The sequence below is a fragment of the Micropterus salmoides genome, unplaced genomic scaffold (genome assembly GCF_014851395.1).
Source record: "Micropterus salmoides isolate LMB-PRFRI ecotype aquatic unplaced genomic scaffold, ASM1485139v1 Ms_hic_scaffold_8, whole genome shotgun sequence".
Classification (NCBI taxonomy): domain Eukaryota; kingdom Metazoa; phylum Chordata; class Actinopteri; order Centrarchiformes; family Centrarchidae; genus Micropterus; species Micropterus salmoides.
Window position 1 is genome coordinate 5,942,501 of NW_024044570.1, and position 21,618 is coordinate 5,964,118.

The 21,618-nt window shown below is 39.2% G+C and overlaps 2 protein-coding genes across 2 annotated transcripts; both read left to right on the plus strand.

The window, feature by feature from the left end:
- The first annotated feature begins 7 nt into the window (after positions 1 to 7).
- On the plus strand, positions 8 to 4,030 carry LOC119893589. Its single transcript, XM_038705840.1, has 4 exons — positions 8 to 2,103; positions 2,311 to 2,418; positions 2,767 to 2,910; positions 3,883 to 4,030. The coding sequence occupies exons 1-4, from the start codon at positions 1,835 to 1,837 to the stop codon at positions 3,971 to 3,973; spliced, it is 612 nt and encodes a 203-aa protein (XP_038561768.1). The 5' UTR covers positions 8 to 1,834; the 3' UTR covers positions 3,974 to 4,030.
- Positions 4,031 to 6,726: 2,696 nt separating this feature from the next.
- LOC119893413 (cadherin-related family member 5-like) lies at positions 6,727 to 21,205 on the plus strand. Its single transcript, XM_038705544.1, has 15 exons — positions 6,727 to 6,817; positions 8,209 to 8,384; positions 8,498 to 8,554; positions 8,703 to 8,792; positions 9,704 to 9,790; positions 9,989 to 10,090; positions 11,599 to 11,784; positions 12,335 to 12,425; positions 12,533 to 12,630; positions 14,146 to 14,343; positions 15,221 to 15,331; positions 15,424 to 15,490; positions 16,951 to 17,229; positions 18,514 to 18,683; positions 19,964 to 21,205. Exons 1-15 carry the CDS (start codon positions 6,727 to 6,729, stop codon positions 20,516 to 20,518), a joined length of 2,358 nt encoding a protein of 785 aa, XP_038561472.1. The 3' UTR covers positions 20,519 to 21,205.
- The last annotated feature ends 413 nt before the right edge of the window (positions 21,206 to 21,618 follow it).

Here is a 21,618-nt window from a genome sequence, read left to right on the forward strand (position 1 = left end):
TTTATATTTATAACTTCAGCTATGGAAACATTTTATATTATTACAACTGTGTTTTACCACATTGTCATTCATGATCTGGTTATACCAGTTTTAAAATCAAATTTAAATCAACTTTTATTTTCACATATACAATAATACACAGTACAACATATGCGAAATTCATTCTCTGCATTTAAACCATCTTAATTATGAGCAGTGGGCATCCATTGTGCAGTGCCCGGAGACCAACAGTAGATCTAATCAACTGGAGAAATTAACCTAACATATATATTTTTGATGGTGGGGGAAACCCAAAAAAACACGGGAAATACAGAAATACTCACATCACTCAAATAATCATATATTTGCTTATAACTACATTAGTTATAAACAAATATAAGTTAGTTATAAACCATTTATTACATGTATAATATACTGTTCATATAAATGCAGAGGGGATCCAAATAAAGTGTTACCCAAAATGAAAAATTACTGAAATAGAAGTCTGATTTGAGCCTAAAATGGGGAATGATTTCCATAGCAACACATGGGGTGCTGTGTCAAAGCAGGTGTGTGTGTAGACAGGTTATAAATGTGAAAACATCTCGTTTATCTGCTACATACTTCTACTCCGCTACATTTCAGAGTGAGATTTTCCTGCTTCTTATTTCTCTTATTTATTTGTTAACTTATGTTACTGGTTACTTTTTAAATTCAGATAAGTTAGGTTTGGTAAGTAAATAGCTAGACATGCTATTGTACGTTATCCGAGGCGAAATCAGGACATTTCAACATTCTCTAGTAGAAGGCAGAGTTATGATCACGATATCCCATTTATAGTGTGACAGGCTATGCTCCCACATCATTTATTTCCCCCAAATATCTAAGAAAAGAGAAGAAACCTGTAGCACGCCTCCAACTCTCTTAGATGCCAAAGTTGCACCTGGTTCAGGGAAAGAAATAGCTGGAAGTTTTGCCCATAATTTATGCAAAATATCATAAGACCAGAAATTAGGTGGATTAAAACAAGTAACAAATAAATGATGTTTGCAAACACCGTCATCTGTATGTGAAAGAGGTCAGAACCCACGAAGAAGCAAAAACCTGATAACCTGATAGGCCAAGTTCTCCACTGAACAGTTGTGAGAGAGCAAATAAAAGCACAAAATCAAAGTAATAAAAACACATGAATGTGTGTTTATGGATCAATAAACTGAATTGATGTGAGGATGATTTCGTGTGAGCAAATAGCAGGCAGCTCTCACAGGTGATTATAGCTCGTTAAGGAAGTGAGATCCAATAATTTCATTAAGAGTTCAGGAAGCAAACAAACCAACGCTGCGGTTGGGAAATCCGAATCCCAACTCAGAATGTTGACACAGTAAATAATCAGACCAATAAAATTAGAGTGAAGTCTGTCAGAAGGTCAATATCTGAAGGGGTACAAAAGGAGGTGGCCTGGACCCTGACAGCCAGTCTGCAGGTCTGATCTGGTCTCTGAGCAGGATCTGTCAAGGTGAGTCTCTTCTAGTTGATGTAATATGGGATGGAAGGTAGAGATGGAAAAGATACTGCACTTTCACATCATCAAGGATATGGTATGAATACAGACTTGGTTGTGTTAGGGTAAAAATACTGTGCATTGAAAATATAACAGCATATCCATTAAATTTAAGATTAATTACATTAAATTTGGCTGATGTGAGTGAGGTATTGAGATTTGTTTTGTTTTGAGATAATTCCAACTGAGATCTGGCTCATTGTCAGTGTTCCAGTTTATGCCAAAGGTGTTGGATGAGGTTGAGGTCAGGGCTCTGAACAGGACAGTCAAGTTCTTCTCTATCAAACTGTGGAAATGATTTCTTTATGGAGCTGGCTTTGTAACTGGGGGCAGTATCATGTTGAAACAGGAAAGGGACAAGCACAAACTTCTTTTTCATTGGAACTAAACAGCCGAGACCAAAAGGACAATAACGTATGTGTTTCAAAAATCAACTTGTCTCCTCAGGAAATCATCATTATCCTTACCTTCATCTTCATCATCCTCATGATGCCATCCATGAGTGTGACTCAGGTGTTCCTGCTGTTGGCAGTTCTCCACATCACCATATCACTTCCTGTCAGGTACCAACACCTGAACAAATCTGATTTATCCATGAGAAACTACAAACAAGTGATCTGTATTAAATACTATCATCTTCTTTAGTGTCAGATTTCCTCTGTATATGTTCTCCATTACAGAAATCCTCCTTTCATTCTCTTCTGGAGAAAGTTTTACTGTTTGCTGATATTGTGTTTTGTGTTTGTTTAAATGTGTAAACGTGACCTCAGGGATGACGATGAGGTGGAGAGTTTTCTGACTCAGATCAGAAACCTGAACGCACCGTGGTCTATGTCGGGGGTGAACTCTGCAGACACTCTGCTCAAGGCCAGACTCGGGTGAGTTTACACCAAAAGAAGAAGAAAAACAAAGCTTCTACACTTATTGGTGAAGAAAATTAATCCTCACTTCCCTTTGGTGGTTATATAGGCACAAATGCAACAGCATAAGGTTTTAACTGTCCCTTCAAGCGACTCTAAACTATATATATATAGTGTGTGTATATATATATATATAAAGTGGATCATTTAGCAGCTGATTAAGTTTTCGGAGTTTAAACGAACATCCTGAATTTGTTTAGGAACAGCAGGTTCAGTTTGCAGTTTTTGAAAGACAGGTAGGTAGACAGATAAATGATTGGTGTATTCAGATCCATATAGATGATTATTGATGTGATTGTGTTTCAGGCAACTGCTCTCTGCAGGTCTGGACCGCAGGAGGCAGCTGGGAGATATCGAGTTCTCCAACAGATACGCAGAGTTCCTGCGATCCAAAGCCAAACACAGCTCCATCTGCGCCTTCCTGCGCCGCATGGAGAGCGTCAAGAAGAGGTGTGAGACTTCAAACTTTATAACAGTGATATAACTGTGCGCAGTGCACACAACTGAAAAGCCCTGCGTCACATGCATTCAATTTAATTGTAGCAACATATTGAATGTTTTCTTATTTCATGACATTATTTTAAAGTTAAAATTAATCTAAAACCCATGTTTTATGCTTCCATATCTCATTAATAAACACACTCACTAACATTAGGTTGAAGAACTAATTTTCCTGTTGAGCTGCACAAAATGAAAGCTTGAGCTTACCCAAAACTAGTCCGACAGGCGGTAAGACGTTGCTGTTGGGTAGATTTGGTTTATTAAAGACACACATCTGAAACGTCACATAGGTCGAGCCGCTGTGTTTAACTATATATATTTTAAACATTAAACATTACTAATTTGCAGATTTTACATATCTCCTCTCTCACTAAAATTTCTTGGGACTGTCCAGCTGCCAAAATCCAGAGGATATAAGAGATGTTGATACGGATGTTGATTTGTTCATCTAGGTTGCTTTCAATTACAGTGGATTCATAGCAATTAGCTTTAAATGCAGCAGCGAGAAAATAACTGACTGTCCTGTGTTTGAACTCTCATGGTACCCAGAGGCTACTGCTCTATCCTTTATGTTAAACCTACAGTCACTAATCATGGCAGTGAAAATACTGAACACTCCTCTATCTTAATACTTTGGAAAGGCATTATTTTCCTGATATGCATTTAATGTGAATGTATACTGACATATATTGACTTAAGCTTAACAGTGCTTGAAAAAACAGCAAAGTAGAATACAAATAGTATTACAGTTAAACAGAAATGGTAAGTTTAGCAGTATCTGTTGTTCATAATGACTCTGTTGTTGTACTGATGTAATTATTGCTGTGGAAATGTCTGTTATGCTAAATGTATTGTATATAAAAGACAACATGAGTTATGATGACAGTTAATCTTTAACCATGACTGTGTTTTTGTCCACAGCGGGGTGGGAGGAGACATGGAGAGGGTGAACCTGCTGCTGAAACAGTACATGTGTCCGTCCGTCTACAACAACTGGGCGACTGACTTGTAGAAGTCACTCAGCAGAGAGAGAGAGAGATGTAAAGCTGGTGTTAGAAGGACAAACACTTTATTATGTTCTGAATAAAGATCTTTATGTGCAGCTGTTATCATATTTAATGTGGAAACAGTTATCTTTGATATTAAACATTTTTATGAAGTACTTAAGGTGTTTCGTGTGTGTGTGTGTGAAACTGTATTTCACATTTATTTTAAGTTCCTAGTTTAGCTCCTGAGATTAGTTGCTCTGGCTCTATAGTACCTGGTACATTGTGGTCGAAACGAGAAAAGGGGCTATCCTTAAATGTCTATGAGATGTAAAACTCTCAGTAATCCATGTCATGGTAAAGTATATCTAAAAGTACTGAGTCGAGGGCAACTGGGCCTGCTTTAGATTCTTTAAGATTTTGATATATTCTGATGACCCCATTACACCTGGCATGCAATCCTCATCTGGATATCCTATTTGGATAAAGAAAAGCACATGCAGGTTAATGCACAGAAACAGATCGACCAGACCACATATGGAGATGTCATGCTCACATATGATTGGATCTCAGCCAGCCTGGTGTAAATGCACATTTTGCTTTAAAAAATCAGCTTAGAAAGGTTACCTAACTCTGCCTGTTCATGCATTACATTTACATTACATTTATTCATTTAGCTGATGCTTTTATCCAAAGCGACTTACAATTGCTATACATGTCAGAGGTCACACGCCTCTGGAGCAACTAGTGGTGAAGTGTCTTGCTCAGGGGCACAATGGTGGATGTCTCGTAGTGGGAATTGAACCCAGGTCTCCCACACCAAAGGCAAGCATCTTATCTATGAGCCATCACCACCCCACATGCATACCATTTGTAAGGATTTTTTTTGTTTCTCTCACAATAGCTTAAGCAAAACCAAATTTGTGTATCAAAATCAGATCACACTGTGGCAGAATTAAGATTAGGATGACGTGTATTAATACCAGGTGTAAATACAGTAACACATAATATCCAGATATAGATCACATGCTAAACCAGATGGAAATGGGACCATTGTGAATACAAGAGACAATGTAATACAACAGCTAATATATTACTATCTATGGTACATATGCACACCAAGGGATTTGAAGAGACATTTCCAAACATTTTCCTATATAATCAATTGTTGTATTTGAAAATAAAAGCTCTACCTGTTTCTCTACATGGTGAGGTGAAAGACAGGTCTGCTCGGTCTCACCTTTACAAAAAATGGACACATGTATGTGCCCCTCTTTTGCTTCTGGCTGTGATGAATGCCGGTCTGAATGATAATTAAATAAGCAATATAATTCTACACTATAACTGTCAAAGACGCATCAAAATGTCTTTATATGCAGATGATGGTTTAGTATTTTTCATAAATCTTGTAACCGAAACACTTCAAGCCTCTGTGATATCAGGTTACAAAATTAACTGAAGGGTCTAGACTGCAGCAATTATGAATATGAAAATCCCAACAGTGTAGAATTTCACATACCTAGGAAGTAGTTTTTTTTCATCACAACATAAATTTAGAACTCAAAATGATTAGTGATTAGTATGAATCAACAAAAAATTTAAGTTGAGTTAATTATATTAGTCTAGAGTACATTTTTTGTAACTTTAATTAAGAGAGTTGTTCAACGGGATGCAAAGCTGATGTTAGAAGGACAAACACTTTACTAATGTTCTGAATAAAGCTCTTTATATGCAGCTGATTTCATATTTATCTGTTTGATACGGTATGTAGGCCACTCTAGACAACGCCACGGCGCTTTTCAGAAGTGTCTCACGCTACTGACAAAATCCATACTCATTGATTGTCTCTTGGAAGCATGCAATTCACTGCACAAATCATGCTGAGATACCTGGTGTAACAGAGCATTCAGTCAATTTTCAACTCTCTCGATTTTGTAGTGATCATTAACATCACATCATAAACAGTGGCACCAGGCCAGAAATGAACCAGTCAGAGGATTTGTGACCCAATAGAGTGAAGTGGAAATCTCAAGTCAATAAAATTGGGCAGGCAAAATAGTCTCGCTTCTGAAACGCTCCCGGTAGAGTATGAAGCCGCGCGGAGGATGGAACAAACCCAACGTCGCAGAGCCACGAAGGAACAGCCTAAAAGCTGGAGAGCTCTCACAGAACTAAGGTTACAGTGTAACCACACACATAGTGGTTTGAGTGGAACATTTTGGACATGTTAAAGCAGTACTGGGAACCGTAGAAGTAATTTTGATATCAACATTTTGGATACATCTGCGTGGGTTTTGTCCAGTTGCTCTGGCTTCCTCCCACAGTCCAAAAACATGCAGGTTAACTTGTGACTCTAAATTGCCCGAAGGTATTAATGTGAGCTGAAATATCTGTGTCAGACATGTGATGAACTAGCGACCTGTCAAGGGTTTATGTTAATGTTACCCAACGAAGGTTAAAATCAAGGGGCAATGTTAATGTTACGTTGGTTACATCATCGTTGTCAACCATAAATGGAAACCAAGACACATGGACGCTTGATAAAGGGAGAGTGGAGGAGAGAATCACAGATGTAATACTTAGATGATCAAAAAATTAATATTATAATAAGTTTTTTCCACGTATGTATACCTGTAACTATGATATATGCCTGAAGACAATTAGTCACAAAGTAAAGATCATGTTTTTATGATGGGGGAAAGTCCACTGCAGCCATAAAGCTAAGCAGATAAGCGGTGGACTCAGACAGACGAGGATCAGTTCAGCAGGACAAACAGACATGGACGGGATTCGTCCACATTTCACTGTGAGGACGTACTTTAGTTTTCTTCTTCTGATTCTGCTTCAAACGTCCACTGAGGCCCAGGACAGTAAGTACTAAAAACTGATGGTTCACATGAGGCTTGTTTTGTTTTATCTGACTTATGGTGTCACTTTACAGAAAATAATGCTCTCAATAACAGTGTGCCAACTGGTATATGTGGTACAAACAGACCAGTTTTAACTGCTCACCCTGTGTAAATTTAGATAAACCACTGAAAGAGCTGAAGTGATAGATACAGGAAGTAGTTTGACAGTGAAACAGCACAATGGACATTATGTGTGGAGGCCAGAGAGGGGAGACATTTACCGTAAGTGCTGTAGTTCAATTATTTTTTCATTTTCGGATTATTTATGTTATCAGTTGATCTATGGATAATTTTGTTGAAAAAATATCAATAAATGGAAGAGGCCTTTATTAACCAGTCCAAGTCTGACCTGTTAATAAAAGATTTACAGACCCAAAGGCTAATCAAATATGCTCCTATGCTGGCTTGCTGGGCAGTACAGGCAAAAGCTGTCAGCCGCCTAAGATAAAAACTACTATAAATAAATCCATAAAATCACAGTGACGCCTTCAGACTGCGGTAGCAGAAGAACCCTCCATGATTCAATGGATTATGTAATATGTCCTGCTGATATGGCAGAGCGTCACACTCAGAGCTCTTCAAAATATATTAACTTGTTTATGTGTATTTGATGTCACTGAATAATGGAGCAGAACTGCCAAATTTAGATTTTATTTACTAATATTTACTCTGTAGTTTGCAGAACTAAAACCAGCACCGGTCTTGTGTTGAAGTATTTTTCCTACCTGTGTTTCCTGTACCATTCCCCTCTGTGACTGGCTTAGACATTGAATAGTTCTTGGGAATATGGTGAGGTTGAGTTGAGGTTAAGCATTTGGACTCAAACACCAAGTCATTGACAAACAGCGCTATCCATCAACATTTCAACATGAAAATAAGCTTTAAAATGCAGATACGAGAAAGGGTAAAAAAAAAACATTCAGCTGAACACCTGAAAAGTTATGAGTTTCTTTTACAAACAACCAGGTGGTGTCAGTGGTAATCCCCATCTCGAGTGAACGCAGCATAACACCACACTCTATATGTAACTTACTTGTAACTTATAACTTATAACTTGTACAGTTATAACGTAATTTTCCCACTCTGGTCAAACTAATACTACACTTAAATGTACACATGGCATGACGCAACAGTCTGCAGGCTTTTATTTCTAATTTCCCCTGTTTCATTAAGTACATTTGTTTATGTTTTTGGGCCTCTGAGTGTATAGAACTCAGGTTAGCTCTCTGATATGTATGACATGATATCTATGTTCCAATTTGACTTTGGAGAAGAAAGAACAAACTGGATTTACTAAACGTTGCCACCGTCTCTTTAATTGTGACACCTGTGTTCTTCTTCTCCCCCAACAGTCTGTTCTGCTCCTATAGCTGTGGAATTTGCAGAAAACAACAGGGTGGGTGATGTTGTGGTGACAATCACTGTCCAACCAGGGGTGACCCTCGAGTTCAAATCTCCCCCAGACCCCAACAACCCATTTATTCTTGAAGGAAACACGCTGATAGCTGCAAAGGTGTTGGACCATGAGGTACAGTAGGTCATGACTGATGTTACCAACCAGATACAAACCAACATCTCTGTTCAGATACTAATCTGTGGAAAAACATGACTGTTGAGCAATGAAGTTTATTTTGTTTGCAGACCATAAAAAGTTATGGAGCCCAGATCATCTGCACTGACAAAGCCATAGGCCTCCAGGTAAAACTGTCTACATATACTATTTTTAATATTTTCATATAACATTTACAAGTTGTAGTAAATACGCAAAAATATTTAGAATAAACAATAAAATAAAATCAATAGCTTAGAAGTATTTTTTAACTAAAGGTTGTGTCCATGTTTCCAGTTGGGCATCAACATTGTTGTACTTGTGACCAATGTGAATGATAACCTTCCAGTCTTTGATCAGGAAGCCTACAATGTCAATGTCAATGAGGTAAGAGTCTGATAAATACATTTGACTAAACATAACGTTTTCTGTTTGTCTTTTGACCTGACCAATGACAAAATGTTGTTTTACTGAATTAAATTTGCTCCAGTGTTAATAAGTTTCTCTGAATTCATTTATTTGCAACCTTATCTTCTGTTTTAATTGCAGATACTCTGGTTATTGTTTTTGTAGCTAAAGTGCACTACATGAAGCATGTAGACACCATGTTTATATATTTTAATGTCCTTTTTTTGATCTGTAGCTGATTTTCATGGTTTGCTTCCACTGAAAGAAAATCTGACTGTGACAGAATCCATTTATATATCAGACTCAAGTGTGCTTCCATCTTCAACAGCCAACGTCCCCATACACAAAGCTCCATAAAGACACAAGCTGTGTCTCAAATCGGACACTTCCATTAGTATACTTCCATGTAGTACACTGTGTGCACTATGTACTTGCGTTTTATGTGAATTTCAACAGGGTTGTGTTGTCAAACACGGCTGTGCACAGAGCCCTGATCACAACCACATCCATCACATTTGGGATGAACTGGAACTGTGAGCCAGACCCGCTGTCCAGCATCAGTGTTGGACCATACTAAAGCTCTTGTGACTGAACACAAGCAAATCCCTGCAGCCAGTTTCCAAAGTCCGGTGTAATAACATAAACCAGACGAGTGGACAGTGTTATAGCAGCTGGTTAATGCCCATGGCTGTGGAAATACTTTTGGCCATGTCAAGTCTGAATAGGAACGCTATGGTATAGGTTTTATTTAGGTTTGCTGATCATGTAAGAGTCAGAAACATGCTGTTGTGGCTGCTAATTGAGGGTTGCTTCAGGTTTATTGAAATGTTGAAAACTGTGTTTCATGTTAATTTTTTATCACACTGACTGTTTGTACCATTTTGTCCCAGATGTCTTCTGTAGACACAAGTGTGGGCCACTTCCCTGCCACAGACTTAGACGAGCAACAGATCTTCTATACACTGACATCTGAATCTGTGAGACATTATGTTCATTTTTCTTTTTTCTCTCAGAAGTTTAGATAAATCCTCTTGCTGTTTGTCTTTCTTAGAGCCAGATGAGATATATGTTTAATTTCTAGTACAGAGATACTGTAGGTCCAGGACAGGAAGCAGGAGGAAACTACAGGTGGAGGCAGATCTAAACAGCTTTTATTGTCTGTTTGATTTCTGCAGAACGGCTTTAAACTGAAATCGTCTACCATCCCGGATCTCCTTGTTGCAACACCTCTTGACTATGACAAAGTCAAAAATGTCAAACTAATATTATACGCTCAGGTGAGTACTGCTAACTGCTGCTTCTAAACACTGATTTACTTCTTCCAACTCAATGAAATCAAATGTTTCTTTCAGTCTCTGGAGGTCAGGTACGCTCTCTTAAATGTTAATTCAGACAGCAAGTGAACATGGGCTGGCTATGGCTCAGCAGGGTGAACTATCCGTCCACTAATCACAGGGTTGGATCCCTATCTCGTTTTCACATGTCAAAGCGTTCTTGAGCAAGACACTTGCGTGCTGTCTCGCCACCATCTGTGTGTGAATTAGAGGCAAAATGTAACACTTTGGATAAACATGCATATATAAATACATTTCACAGTCCACATGGCTGCTCACACAGTCAACAGTGAACAGATAATACTTCAGTACGGTATGGCATCATGTCATGCTAATGCTAGGTGAGCAGGAAGGAGATTGGTTCTGCTCATACAGCCAGAGTTTATACTGGAGAGTCTGTCTGTTTTATTACTGCAGGATATCCAACGAAGGTTAAAGTCAAGGGCAACTGGACTTGGTTGAAGATACTGGAAGACGTTTCGTCCCTCATCCAAAGGACTTCTTCAGTTCTGACTGACTGGCAGGGAAACTCAGCTATTTAACCTCAGTGGGGTCGTTGGCCCGGGTCATCGATACCGCTGGTTCGTTAGTGTTCCTTGTTGCTGTGACGACAGTCGTTACAGTCGTTAAGACTACCTGTGGCCAAGACTGAACGACCATCGTTGGTATCTTCACCTGAGGTCAATAGGTGGCGTAGACCCCCTCCTCTGAGGAGGAGGGGGGTCTACGCCACCACTTATCCCCCACTTACAATGCTGTCCTTTCATCACTTCCCAGGAAACTCAACAAACGCCACCTATTGACCTCAGGTGAAGATACCAACGATGGTCGTTCAGTCTTGGCCACAGGTAGTCTTAACGACTGTAACGACTGTCGTCACAGCAACAAGGAACACTAACGAACCAGCGGTATCGATGACCCGGGATAACGACCCCACTGAGGTTAAATAGCTGAGTTTCCCTGCCAGCCAGTCAGAACTGAAGAAGTCCTTTGGATGAGGGACGAAACGTCTTCCAGTATCTTCAACCAAGTCCAGTTGCCCTTGATTTTAACCTTCGTTGGATAACTATGACCTGGATGACTGAGAATCTTCATAGACTTACTGCAGGATAGTTACATAGAAAGAGCCTTTTCCACTAACCTTAGTAACTGTAGACAACAAAGATGGCGACAACTTTAGCTTCAAAATCCTCAGAGGACAAGTTTTGTCAAATTTGTATTTGAAATTACTCAAATTTGACTAAAACCTTTTTGTCAAAATAACAAATCAAAATCTGGTGACATTGTCAGTAGTGCCTTTAGACGGAGAAAAGCCTCTAAAATGTTTGGACACTACAGAATCTGGACTCTTTGAACAGCTAAACATTGCGAGCCTAGTTTAAGTCCAGCTTGTCAGACCTGGGCTCACTGTCAAACTGTCTGTTTTACTGAAATAATTCTTTTTTTTTAAGGACACACCTTTGGAACCGCCCAGTAGCGAGGCTTCATTCACCGCCACCACCACCATTATGGTCACCATCTTAGACGTGGACAACAGACCGCCGTGGTTCCAGCCCTGCACCATGCACGAGATAGGGGGGGCTGTGATCTGCCAGAGCGCCGGCTACACCAGCAGGGTCATCCTAAATGAACAAGAGGTGCGACATTTCCGTTGATGTGATAACTCTTTATGAGGAAAGTCCAGCGAGTTCCCTGACTGAAGGTCCAGATAGGCTTGAAACAACCTAATTGGACTGTCGTGTGGTCTAACCAAGTCAGTTACTATCTGAATATAAACATTGGAAGGCGGGGTGAAAAGCCTGCCATCAGGCTAGACTTGATGTCCTGACATGGGGATAACAGTGTACACTTTCAGACAGTCTGTCCTCAAAGACATTCTTGATGTTAGACTTGGCTGAACATACGAAAAGAATGAAGAATGTGTGAAGAATGAAAAATGAGAATGTCTTGTTTTTCAAGACAGACAGAGAAGTTTTAGACAGAAATTATCACATGCAGCCAATTCTACCATCAGAAAGGTTTCAGATGATTTGAGACAATCTGACAAGGAAAGTGCTTGTCAGATTGAAGTATGCTGAGGTCTTAATACAGCCTCTAAAGTCTGTTCTCCACTGTGCTCGTGCTAAAGGACGACTTTCACCGCTGTGCTAGACACATGATGATGATCAGAGTGTTTCTCCTCTGCAGACCGGAGTGTTACCACTGAAACCTGCACCACTTTACGCCATTGACGGGGACTCTGGGATAAATGAGGAGATAATGTACTCCTTCCTGAGCGGTAATTATAATTAACAGTGGTTTGTTTTTCAGTCTGACGTCTTTGTCTACAGGAACAAGTTGTTGATTATTGGCAGGTAGAAGCAGCTCACTATGTCTGTGTTTTAGGAGATGGTGATGGTCTGTTTAAGATCAACCCGAACTCCGGGGACATCAGCATGCTGAAGCCGGCCGACGTGTTGGGGACGATCAGTCTGACAGTGCTCGTAAAGACAAAACATTCACTTTCTTTTATCCAGTTTGTTCAAACAATGGTACCTTTGTGTCTCTGTTACTTCTTCATCTGAGTTGTTGCCTAATGCTGCAACCAAATGCTTCTTTGGGTTTGTACTAGTGAAATTAAAGAAACATGTTGTTACATGTATCCTGGACAAACAAACATGTAGCTTGGTTTTAACTCCTGGAACATCTTTTCACCAAAGCCAAAGCTACCACTGAGGAATCAAATGTTAACGGTTTATAAACGCGTGAAAAGGGATTTACATTCTACTATGAAACACATGTGGTGTTTTTTAAAGTCTGATCTAATATATTGACTGAATCTCTTAAAGTACAACTAGAATTAAATATCCTTTTTAGTCTTCTACAGGCTACATGTCTGCTCTGTAAATCACATGACTTGTTCTCCTTTGAGAAAAAAACTGAAACCAAAAGGGGGAAATTTATATTGTTCAAATATAAAATGTTTTATTTCTAAACACACAAACATAAAAGGAGCATTTCTGAATTTTCCCTAAAGACCATTTTTTCCTCATTTAATAACAAATAATTATTAAGACTGCAGCTAACAATTACATTCATTATCAGTTCATCTGTCAATTATTTTCTTAACAAATCGATGAATCATTTAGGCCATAAAATGCCCTAAAAATAAAAATAATAAGTTTGCAAAGCCCAAGTTGATATCTTCAGATCTCTTTGTCCGATCAATAGTCCAAAACCAAACATAAATATTTTAATATCGAGACTATGAAAACCAGCATATATTCATGTTTTAGAAGCTCATACCAGCGACTTTTGAGCATTTTAACTAAAAATGACTTAAATGATTATCTGATTATGCAAAATAGTAAAACATGTTGACATTATTTTTGATTGCAAAAAGGGACAACTAAATGTGATTTCACTCTGACTTTGATTCACTAACAAAGACCACGCCTGCGAAGATGTACATTTAAGATGGTTTATTGCTTATAATGGAGCTGAGATGGGATTGTACGAAAAGAACGGATCGAGTGCCCGGAGGGTGGGCTGAGGGATGCAGGGATAAGGGAGAGGGTCGAGGTGTGATGGATGAAGGGTTGAGGGGAAGACAGGTGAGGGATGAAGGGGTGGAGTCGGATCCGTGCTGATGGATACGGGAGTGAAGAGCAGACCGGTGAGAAGGTGTGCGTGAACCGGTGGCGTCGAGACTGCAGTGGATTTTAGGCTTTAGTCGGCGGACGTGCATCAAATTAACAAAACATCTAATTGAATGGTTAAATCATTACATAAACTGTAGAATGCTGTAAAAAGTTATTTACAAATACACTGAGCTTGGTTGGTGGATAGTCTTCAGTGAAGTTCTGCTGGGGGAACTTGGATATCTGATTTAAGTATTTCTAACTGTTACATTCCTGCTTTTCACCTGCAAATCACCAAACCTGAGCTTTCTGTGGTTAGAAACCTGTGTCTGTTTTTATGAGTGAGAATCTTCCATCAGGCATGTTTTTCTCTTCCAGGCTGCTCAGAAGATGAACAGTTATCAGTTCGCCACCACCACCGTCACAGTCAATGTTCAGGTGAAGAGTCTCCACCCTCCACAGTTTCAGAGGCCTCAGTATGAAGGCATCATCACTAAAGTGGGCGCCATGGCAGTGGATACAAAGAACAAGGACCAGCCGCTGCGTATCATCGCCACAGATGATGACTACCCTGGGGTAAAACACTGGTTCCAGACTCTGTACACTTTAATTCAGTCAATTCTACTTGAAATGTTACTCCAAAAAGTTTTTTTGGGATGTGACACAAAGGATAAGATACATGCCTTTGGTGTGAGAGACCCGGGTTCAATCCTCCACTGTGTCCCTGAGCAAGACACTTAGCCCCTAGTTGTTCCAGAGGTGTGCGACCTCTGACATGTATAGCAGTTGTAAGTCGCTTTGGATAAAAGCGTCACCTAAATGAATAAATGTAAATGTAAATGTTATGGCCGGTCAGGCAAACAATTATGTCTTGCGATCAATAATCTGTGTCATTATGTAAAAAACGTTAACATCTCATCGTCTTTTGAGTTAAACCAAACTCCATTCAAAAAGCAGGTGCTTTATGGCAGAGCCATCTTTTTTTCACAGTTAAAAAAAAAAGTAAATCATCTATATAATATTGACATAAAATAATTTGCATATTTTTCGGAAATTCAGTCAATTAGAATTATTTTTGTACTTTTATCAGTAACAAAAACATCAGCTACAGTAAGCATTCAAGATTCACTTTTTACTCTTGCAAATAAGTTCGGCGAACACAGGCTCTGAATACATTTACTAATATTAAACATTTAGGGTTTAAAAATGCCTTATTATTAAGTGTGTTTTATAATGGCAGCAAATTTGAGATGTGGGCGTTGATTCAGAGGGTTGGTTCCAGACTACTTTGCATATTGTCTTTAACACGCACCTAACTTCAGCTAACTGCACGGGCTGATGCAGCTACAGTTTAACTGAATATTCACTGTATCTGTTTTGTGTGTTTGATAAGTGAGTGAGTTTTCTGTCTACTTGATATGCAGCATTAACCTTTTCATGTCTGTTCAAACAGGGTCTAAATCCCCACATCACTTACTCCATTAGCAGGAGCAGTGATTTCTCCATCATTCACGGCTATCTATTCATGACAAAGGATGTCTCACAGGGAACAGTATATCTGCAAGTGAGTTTGCAAATCCAGTAAAATTTTAAGTGACTGATTGATTAAGAGTTAATTTTCTTACAAAGCACTCAACTTCATCTTCACACTTCCAGGTGGTGGCAACAGACAAGTCTAACAATGAATCAGCTACAGCCCAGCTCTCAGTGGACGTGACATCAGGTAGGAATAAAACCTCCACATGAGGGTTCTCCTAAAAATGAAAGGTAGTCTACAAAAAAATTCTGGCTCCTCTTCATATATGGCTCAATGCAGCATTAACCTCCAATGTATAACCATCAAATACATGCAAACATGAGTGCCAGAATGAAAACAAATTAGCTGCTGACTTCCCCAGACCAAAAGATACCTGCCTTTTAGATTTAATCAATTTAAAGGTTCATAATTGGTCCTTTTCCATCACAGAACGTTTCCAGGAACCTTTTTATGAATTCAGGCAATTTTCCAGCATTTCAACTAGAGGCACCAGGGTGTAAAGTTACTAGTAGTAGTCTTGTTGGGACTGTTTCATCCATTGCGTGGGAGACAGAGATAATAAATATACCTTGACCTAGACCATACTTTTTATGCAGTCTTGGTGCAGCTGTTTTGATAGGCAGCATTCTCATCAGCTTGAGTGAATTGTAGGAGAATGTAGGAGGCTGAAGCTGTATGATTCCACTTCATAAACGTATACAGACAAGAAAATAGAAAAACTAAAGGGAACATGTGAAGTTCCTGCTAAGATTTAAGATCAATCCAGGAGCCTCATTTATCAACCATTTGAATGCACATTTTTTGCATAAACAATAAGTGCTAACATTTCCAAATGGCATCCGGTAACTACAACCAAGCACACAAGAAGCTCTCCGGAGTGCGCTCTCTGGATTGCTGAAGGGCCGCTGGCTGAGGTGTACTGCCCTCATCATGTGGCACTTATTACTTAACTGTTCGCTGCAATCCTTTTTTTGGAAATCGCTGTTAGTTTACTTTCTTTTAAACATCTGCTAAACTTCTAACAACGCCATGCTGTGTCCTTTCTTTTCTGTGATAGTCCGTCTATAAATGTGCCAAATATTATTTGGTTTTGTGCTACTACATCAGTTACTACCTCCCCATCATTGTCAGTAAAGTGTCTCTTCTTGGTCCTTAAGTTATTTAAAATAAAAAAGACCTGCGCACTATCAGTACAAAGTTCATTAGATACACAACTGTTTCTTCTGTTGTGTCTTGAACTTTTCTCTGGCATCCAAAAGGAAAGTTTTCAATATATAAATATTGATATGTAGTGTTTTATAAAATGTGTACAGCTCTACAGTGTGTGGTATTTATTGATAGCACGCAGCTGTGCGCACACATTTGATAAATACCAATTTTCTAACTCCTTTCTCACAAGTGTAAAACTCTTTCTACACACAGCTTGATAAATGAGGATACAGGAACTCCTTTGGCTAGCTAGAGCACATGTCTGTACTATTGGCTGTTTGTAGCCAGTTATTACAAAAATCTTCCAGCAGTCAGGTTAGTGGAAATAAATCGACGTGGAAATTCACTTTGCGTCCACTCTGAAGCACCTTTGCGGGTCGGAGAAAAAAGGGACATGAGGTCAAACAATTAAGCTTCAAAGTTTGCTCTCCTCCCAGGTCTTACCACCACCAGTTTGCCTCTGAGCACTACAGACATTATGACCACGACGTCCATAGGGGAAGCTACCACCAACAGCAAGACTACTGAAGATATCGTATCCACAACCAGCCACAGTACGTCCACTGACAGCAGCATCTCAACTACCATCCATAGCACAACCATCATCTCCACCACTATCTCCAGTATGTCCACTGAAGGCAGTTTTTCAACCACTAATCCCAGTTTGACCAGTGAAGAAAGCATCACAACAGCTACCACAGCTCACCTTCCCACAGGTGGTCAATGTTTTCTCTCAGTAGCTTCAGTCATAGGAAATTTGACCATTGAGGGAAATTAAGCTAACATAAGAGTGATCCTTCCATGGTAATAAAAAATACAATACAATACACTAAAAAGTGAAGCAGAGGTCATCTGGAAGCCAGAGCCCACTTCTAAGTTCCTGGAAAGGTAGAGTTCACAATGTGTTCAAGAGCTGCCTGACCAGAAAAGGTGTCTTGTTGTTGACATTCAAAGCGACCAACCACAGAGCTCGGCTTTGTCGTGCAGTGACGGTAGTCAGGTCTGAAAGAGTGTAACCAGATATATATATTGTCTTATATATATCATCATCGAGCTCAATGCTAAGCTAGCTCAAGGTTCTTGAGTACTATAAAAAAAACAAAACCCCTCAAAATGTTGACTGTGATATTTTTGCCTAATTAATCTGACTTTATGAAGCCACTGAGCACTATATGAAACCAAGTCTTGCCTTGCAAAACCTTCGTAATTTGGCTCTACACCAAAGCAACTGGCTTTCCTTAGGAACTCAGTCCTGGGTCCCCCTGTGTTCTCAATTTATACTTATACTGAGATTTATAGTGCTATTATTATTTGTACATGTGATGTTTAAATCACAAATAGCTGTTGCAAATGCAGCTGTTTTCTTTATTCGAAAAGACATTTACAAACTGTACAGTACAAGTAAATTAGGTATCTAAAGTTAAAGCAGGTGATGATTCCCCTGGAAGTCATTCTGCAAAATCTAATAGTTGAAGACTTTTAACATTGACGTTAGCTTGTTAGCTTCAGCTTTACTTAGCAACTGGACTGCTAACTTTGTTCTTGGTTAGCTTGACTGTACCTGTCTCTTTAGTTAGCTACTAGTTTTGATGTTGGTTATACCTTTGGTCAGCCTATATATAGCCTGCCTATGGCTTAATTACATAGACCATAAGCTTAAACGATATTATCATGATACTTCGTATAACTGCGATTTAAAACATATTGCGATGAACTGGAATTTATTATATCTTTTTTACAACTTTAAATTGTATCCCCAAAGGAAAGCTCTTTTTCTAGTGGACTGAAAAAGCAATTGATTTTATTATTATAGTACCAAAAAAGTAAAATTCTCATGTGCAATTTATATAATAAAAGATATGATACTTGGCTTCCGTGTATCTGTACAGTATTGCCACGGAAAATATCGCGATACTTTGCTGTATCGATTTTTAGTTAGTTGAGTTAGTTTCAGAGATGTTTTTTGGTGACATTTCCATTTAGTGACCTTTGTCCTGCAGTGATCATACCATTAGGTGGCTACGGGCCAACGGAGATGGCAGCGGTCGGTGCGACCCTGGGTGTCCTGCTGTTCATCTGTCTGGTGGTCATCGGGGTGCTCGCCTTTCGTTTTCGGAGGGAGAAAGCAGACTGGAGGAAGATCTATGATGCCAGCATGTTCCAAAGCTCTGTAAGTTCAAAGTTTAAAAGGTTGATAAAGTTCTCTGAGTAAGGGCAAGTTCAGGAAGTATAAAAACGTCTTCCAACCATCCAGACCAAGCGGCAACCTTAAACCTGCAATCTTTCTAACGGCCAGCAGGGGGGCGACTCTATTGGTTGCAAAAGAAGACAGACAGTCTATGACAAAATTACCCTACTTCTTGCTTAATTTATTACCTCATTAAACACTTAACTAATGGTCTCAATTGCTAGTTTTAAGTCTTCTTCAGTACAACATGATGTTCATTTTGTAAATTATGATCCCATTTAGAGCAAAATAGATGATAAAGCAGGGTATGCTTCAGGGTGTGGCTACCTTGTTATTGACAACTCTATGACAGCAACTTGCCAGTCAGGATCAAGGCGAATCGTATCCACTGCACTGTGTACATTTAACCGGCACTGTTGAAAACCCTTATTTAACAGCACTGCATTTAACTAAGCTGTGAACTTGTTTTTGAGTGCTGTCTGTGTTTTTGTCTGAGAACTTTGACCCCTTTCATAGTGTGTTATCAGTTCATGAAAGTTAATTGTAACATTTTGTTTGGATGTTCAGTGGTTAGTTGTACTAAAAGACATTCTCAGGAGTTGGCTTCTCTCAGGAAAGTACATTTTGTTTTAAGCCTGTTTTTCGCTAGCTAAAATTTGCATCCCAATTATTATCACAGTCAGGTTCCTCCTTCCACTATTTGCACTTCTGGTTAGACGCAAACTGCATTGTGTTGTACTATACTTGTTTAGTGACAATAAAGTTGAATCTAAATAATCTAAAAAGGTGCATTTTGGACGCACCTTGCTAACTAAGCTAGCTAGTTCCACCATCCTCATTTATGGTTCCAAAAAACTAAGATGGCGACAGCCAAAATGCCAAACCCGAAGCATATTTCCATCAGAGTTTCAGTGGATATTCATGGCTCCAAGAGGATAAGTCCTGTTTTGGTTATCTCCATTTCCTCTATGACAATCTTTAGGACAAAATTTCCATTTGTGCTCGAGAAATCTGAATCTAATGAGCAGATTCATGTGTGCAGGGAGTCAAACTCTCAGGTACAATACATCCATGAGTACCTTCTTAAAATGGCACCAAACCTTGGGAGACTTGCTGTCTCAAAGATAAACTCTGGGAACAAACATTCACTGGAGACCATAGTTGGACTAATGCAGCAGGTTTGCCAGCAGGGCTTTAAACTGTTAATATTGTTTTCTCTCTCTCTGTTTTCTTCTCTCTCTGAATGTACCGTCCTTCCACAGCTGGGTCAAGGTTCAGATGGTCATAAGGAGGGCATGCATTACACCAATGATGCCTTCCAGAAAGATGAAGATGGAGACAGCACTGGCTCTGGAGGTCCAGGGGGGGTAAACGTAATGGATGGTGTAGAGCAAAGAAACAAGGCAAGGAATTTTCTGCTCAATGAGGCCATCGTGAAGTCTTCAGCACCACTGCACGCCCTACTGAGTGACGACACCAGCCAGGCGGGCTCGGATAAGGCCGACGACGAGAAGGAGGTGAAACCCATCCTGACCAAGGAGAGACGCATGGACGAGGGATACAAGTCAGTCTGGTTTAAGGAGGACATCGACCCCAATGCCAAGGAGGAGGTGGTCATTATCCCAGACAACCGAGAGGACGACAGCGAGGCCGAAGAGTCATCCAGCGGCAGAGAGGAGGATGAAGTCGACAACCCACGGATAAAACCCCCGAAGGTTTCCTTTAATGACGTAGATCTGGACAGTGGACTTGGGGTGAAGATGGAGGATCCAGCAGAAGACTCAGATGGTGACGAACCTTTGAACGTTGATCTGTGAGAGGCACAAAAAGGAAAGACACACAAGCACACATAGCAGGAACCACCCATAATAAAATTTAGTGATCATTTATCAGCATTAAGTCCTGTAACAATCTGCATTATCAGTTCATTCCAGAGGACCAGGACTGAACACACCTTACGGACAGATTTTTAAAAAGTCTGAAATTAATTTAATTCAAAACTTTAGTAGTAAGTAGTAAGTACATTGAAAATTTTACAGCTTTTATTCTTTATGTAAATACTTCATGTGTCATAATTAATGTAGTGTAACCTGATTAAAGATATCATGTTCATGTATAAAAGGTGTTGAAGGCATTTCTGTGGACTCCTAGTGGTTTGAACCTACTATGAAGATACGGTAATAGAAGGTAACTCAGGAGGAATAAGCTTTCACTGTACTTTGACACCAGTTACTTCTGTCGTTTCTCCAAAAATGTAAGTTCTATCAGTATGTTTAGTTTGTTGGCCTTTCCCTCTAGTTTTGTAAGTGTCACACTGCCTGACAGGAAAAACCTATGGCAAAAAAATGAGATGTATTTTGAGTTAATAATTTACTGGTTGTTCAGTGCTGACAGATTAATACATCATGTTGTGTACATCTAAAAAAGATAAACTGCAGGTGATAAAAACAGAAACATCTGCATTTACGGTCTGTGATAATAAAACCCTCCCTGCCGATAGTGAAGACTGTAAAACATTATATGACTGAAACCAACTCTGAAAATCAATTAAATAATCAACAGCAGTTAACAGAAACATTTATTGTCACATTTTACTGCTGAAACCGTTCAACTTGGAGCAAAAACTGGTGTAAATAAATGTCTGTTGATGTTTGGCTTGAACCAAAATGAAGACAATATTGTATATGTATAATAAACCCTTAAAATGAGAAATAAGGTGGTTTAAAATTCTTGTCTTTCAATTTTTATGAAGTCAAACAAATAACACCAATTTAATGAGTCGTTAATAATTGTGATGACTGACGTTTGACATTTAATTAAAAGGGAGATTACTGTAAACTAAAGTCAGTTTGTCTCCTCATTAAATTTTCATACACTGGCGTTCACACAAAAAGGCAAACTTTCCTTCTGAAACCAC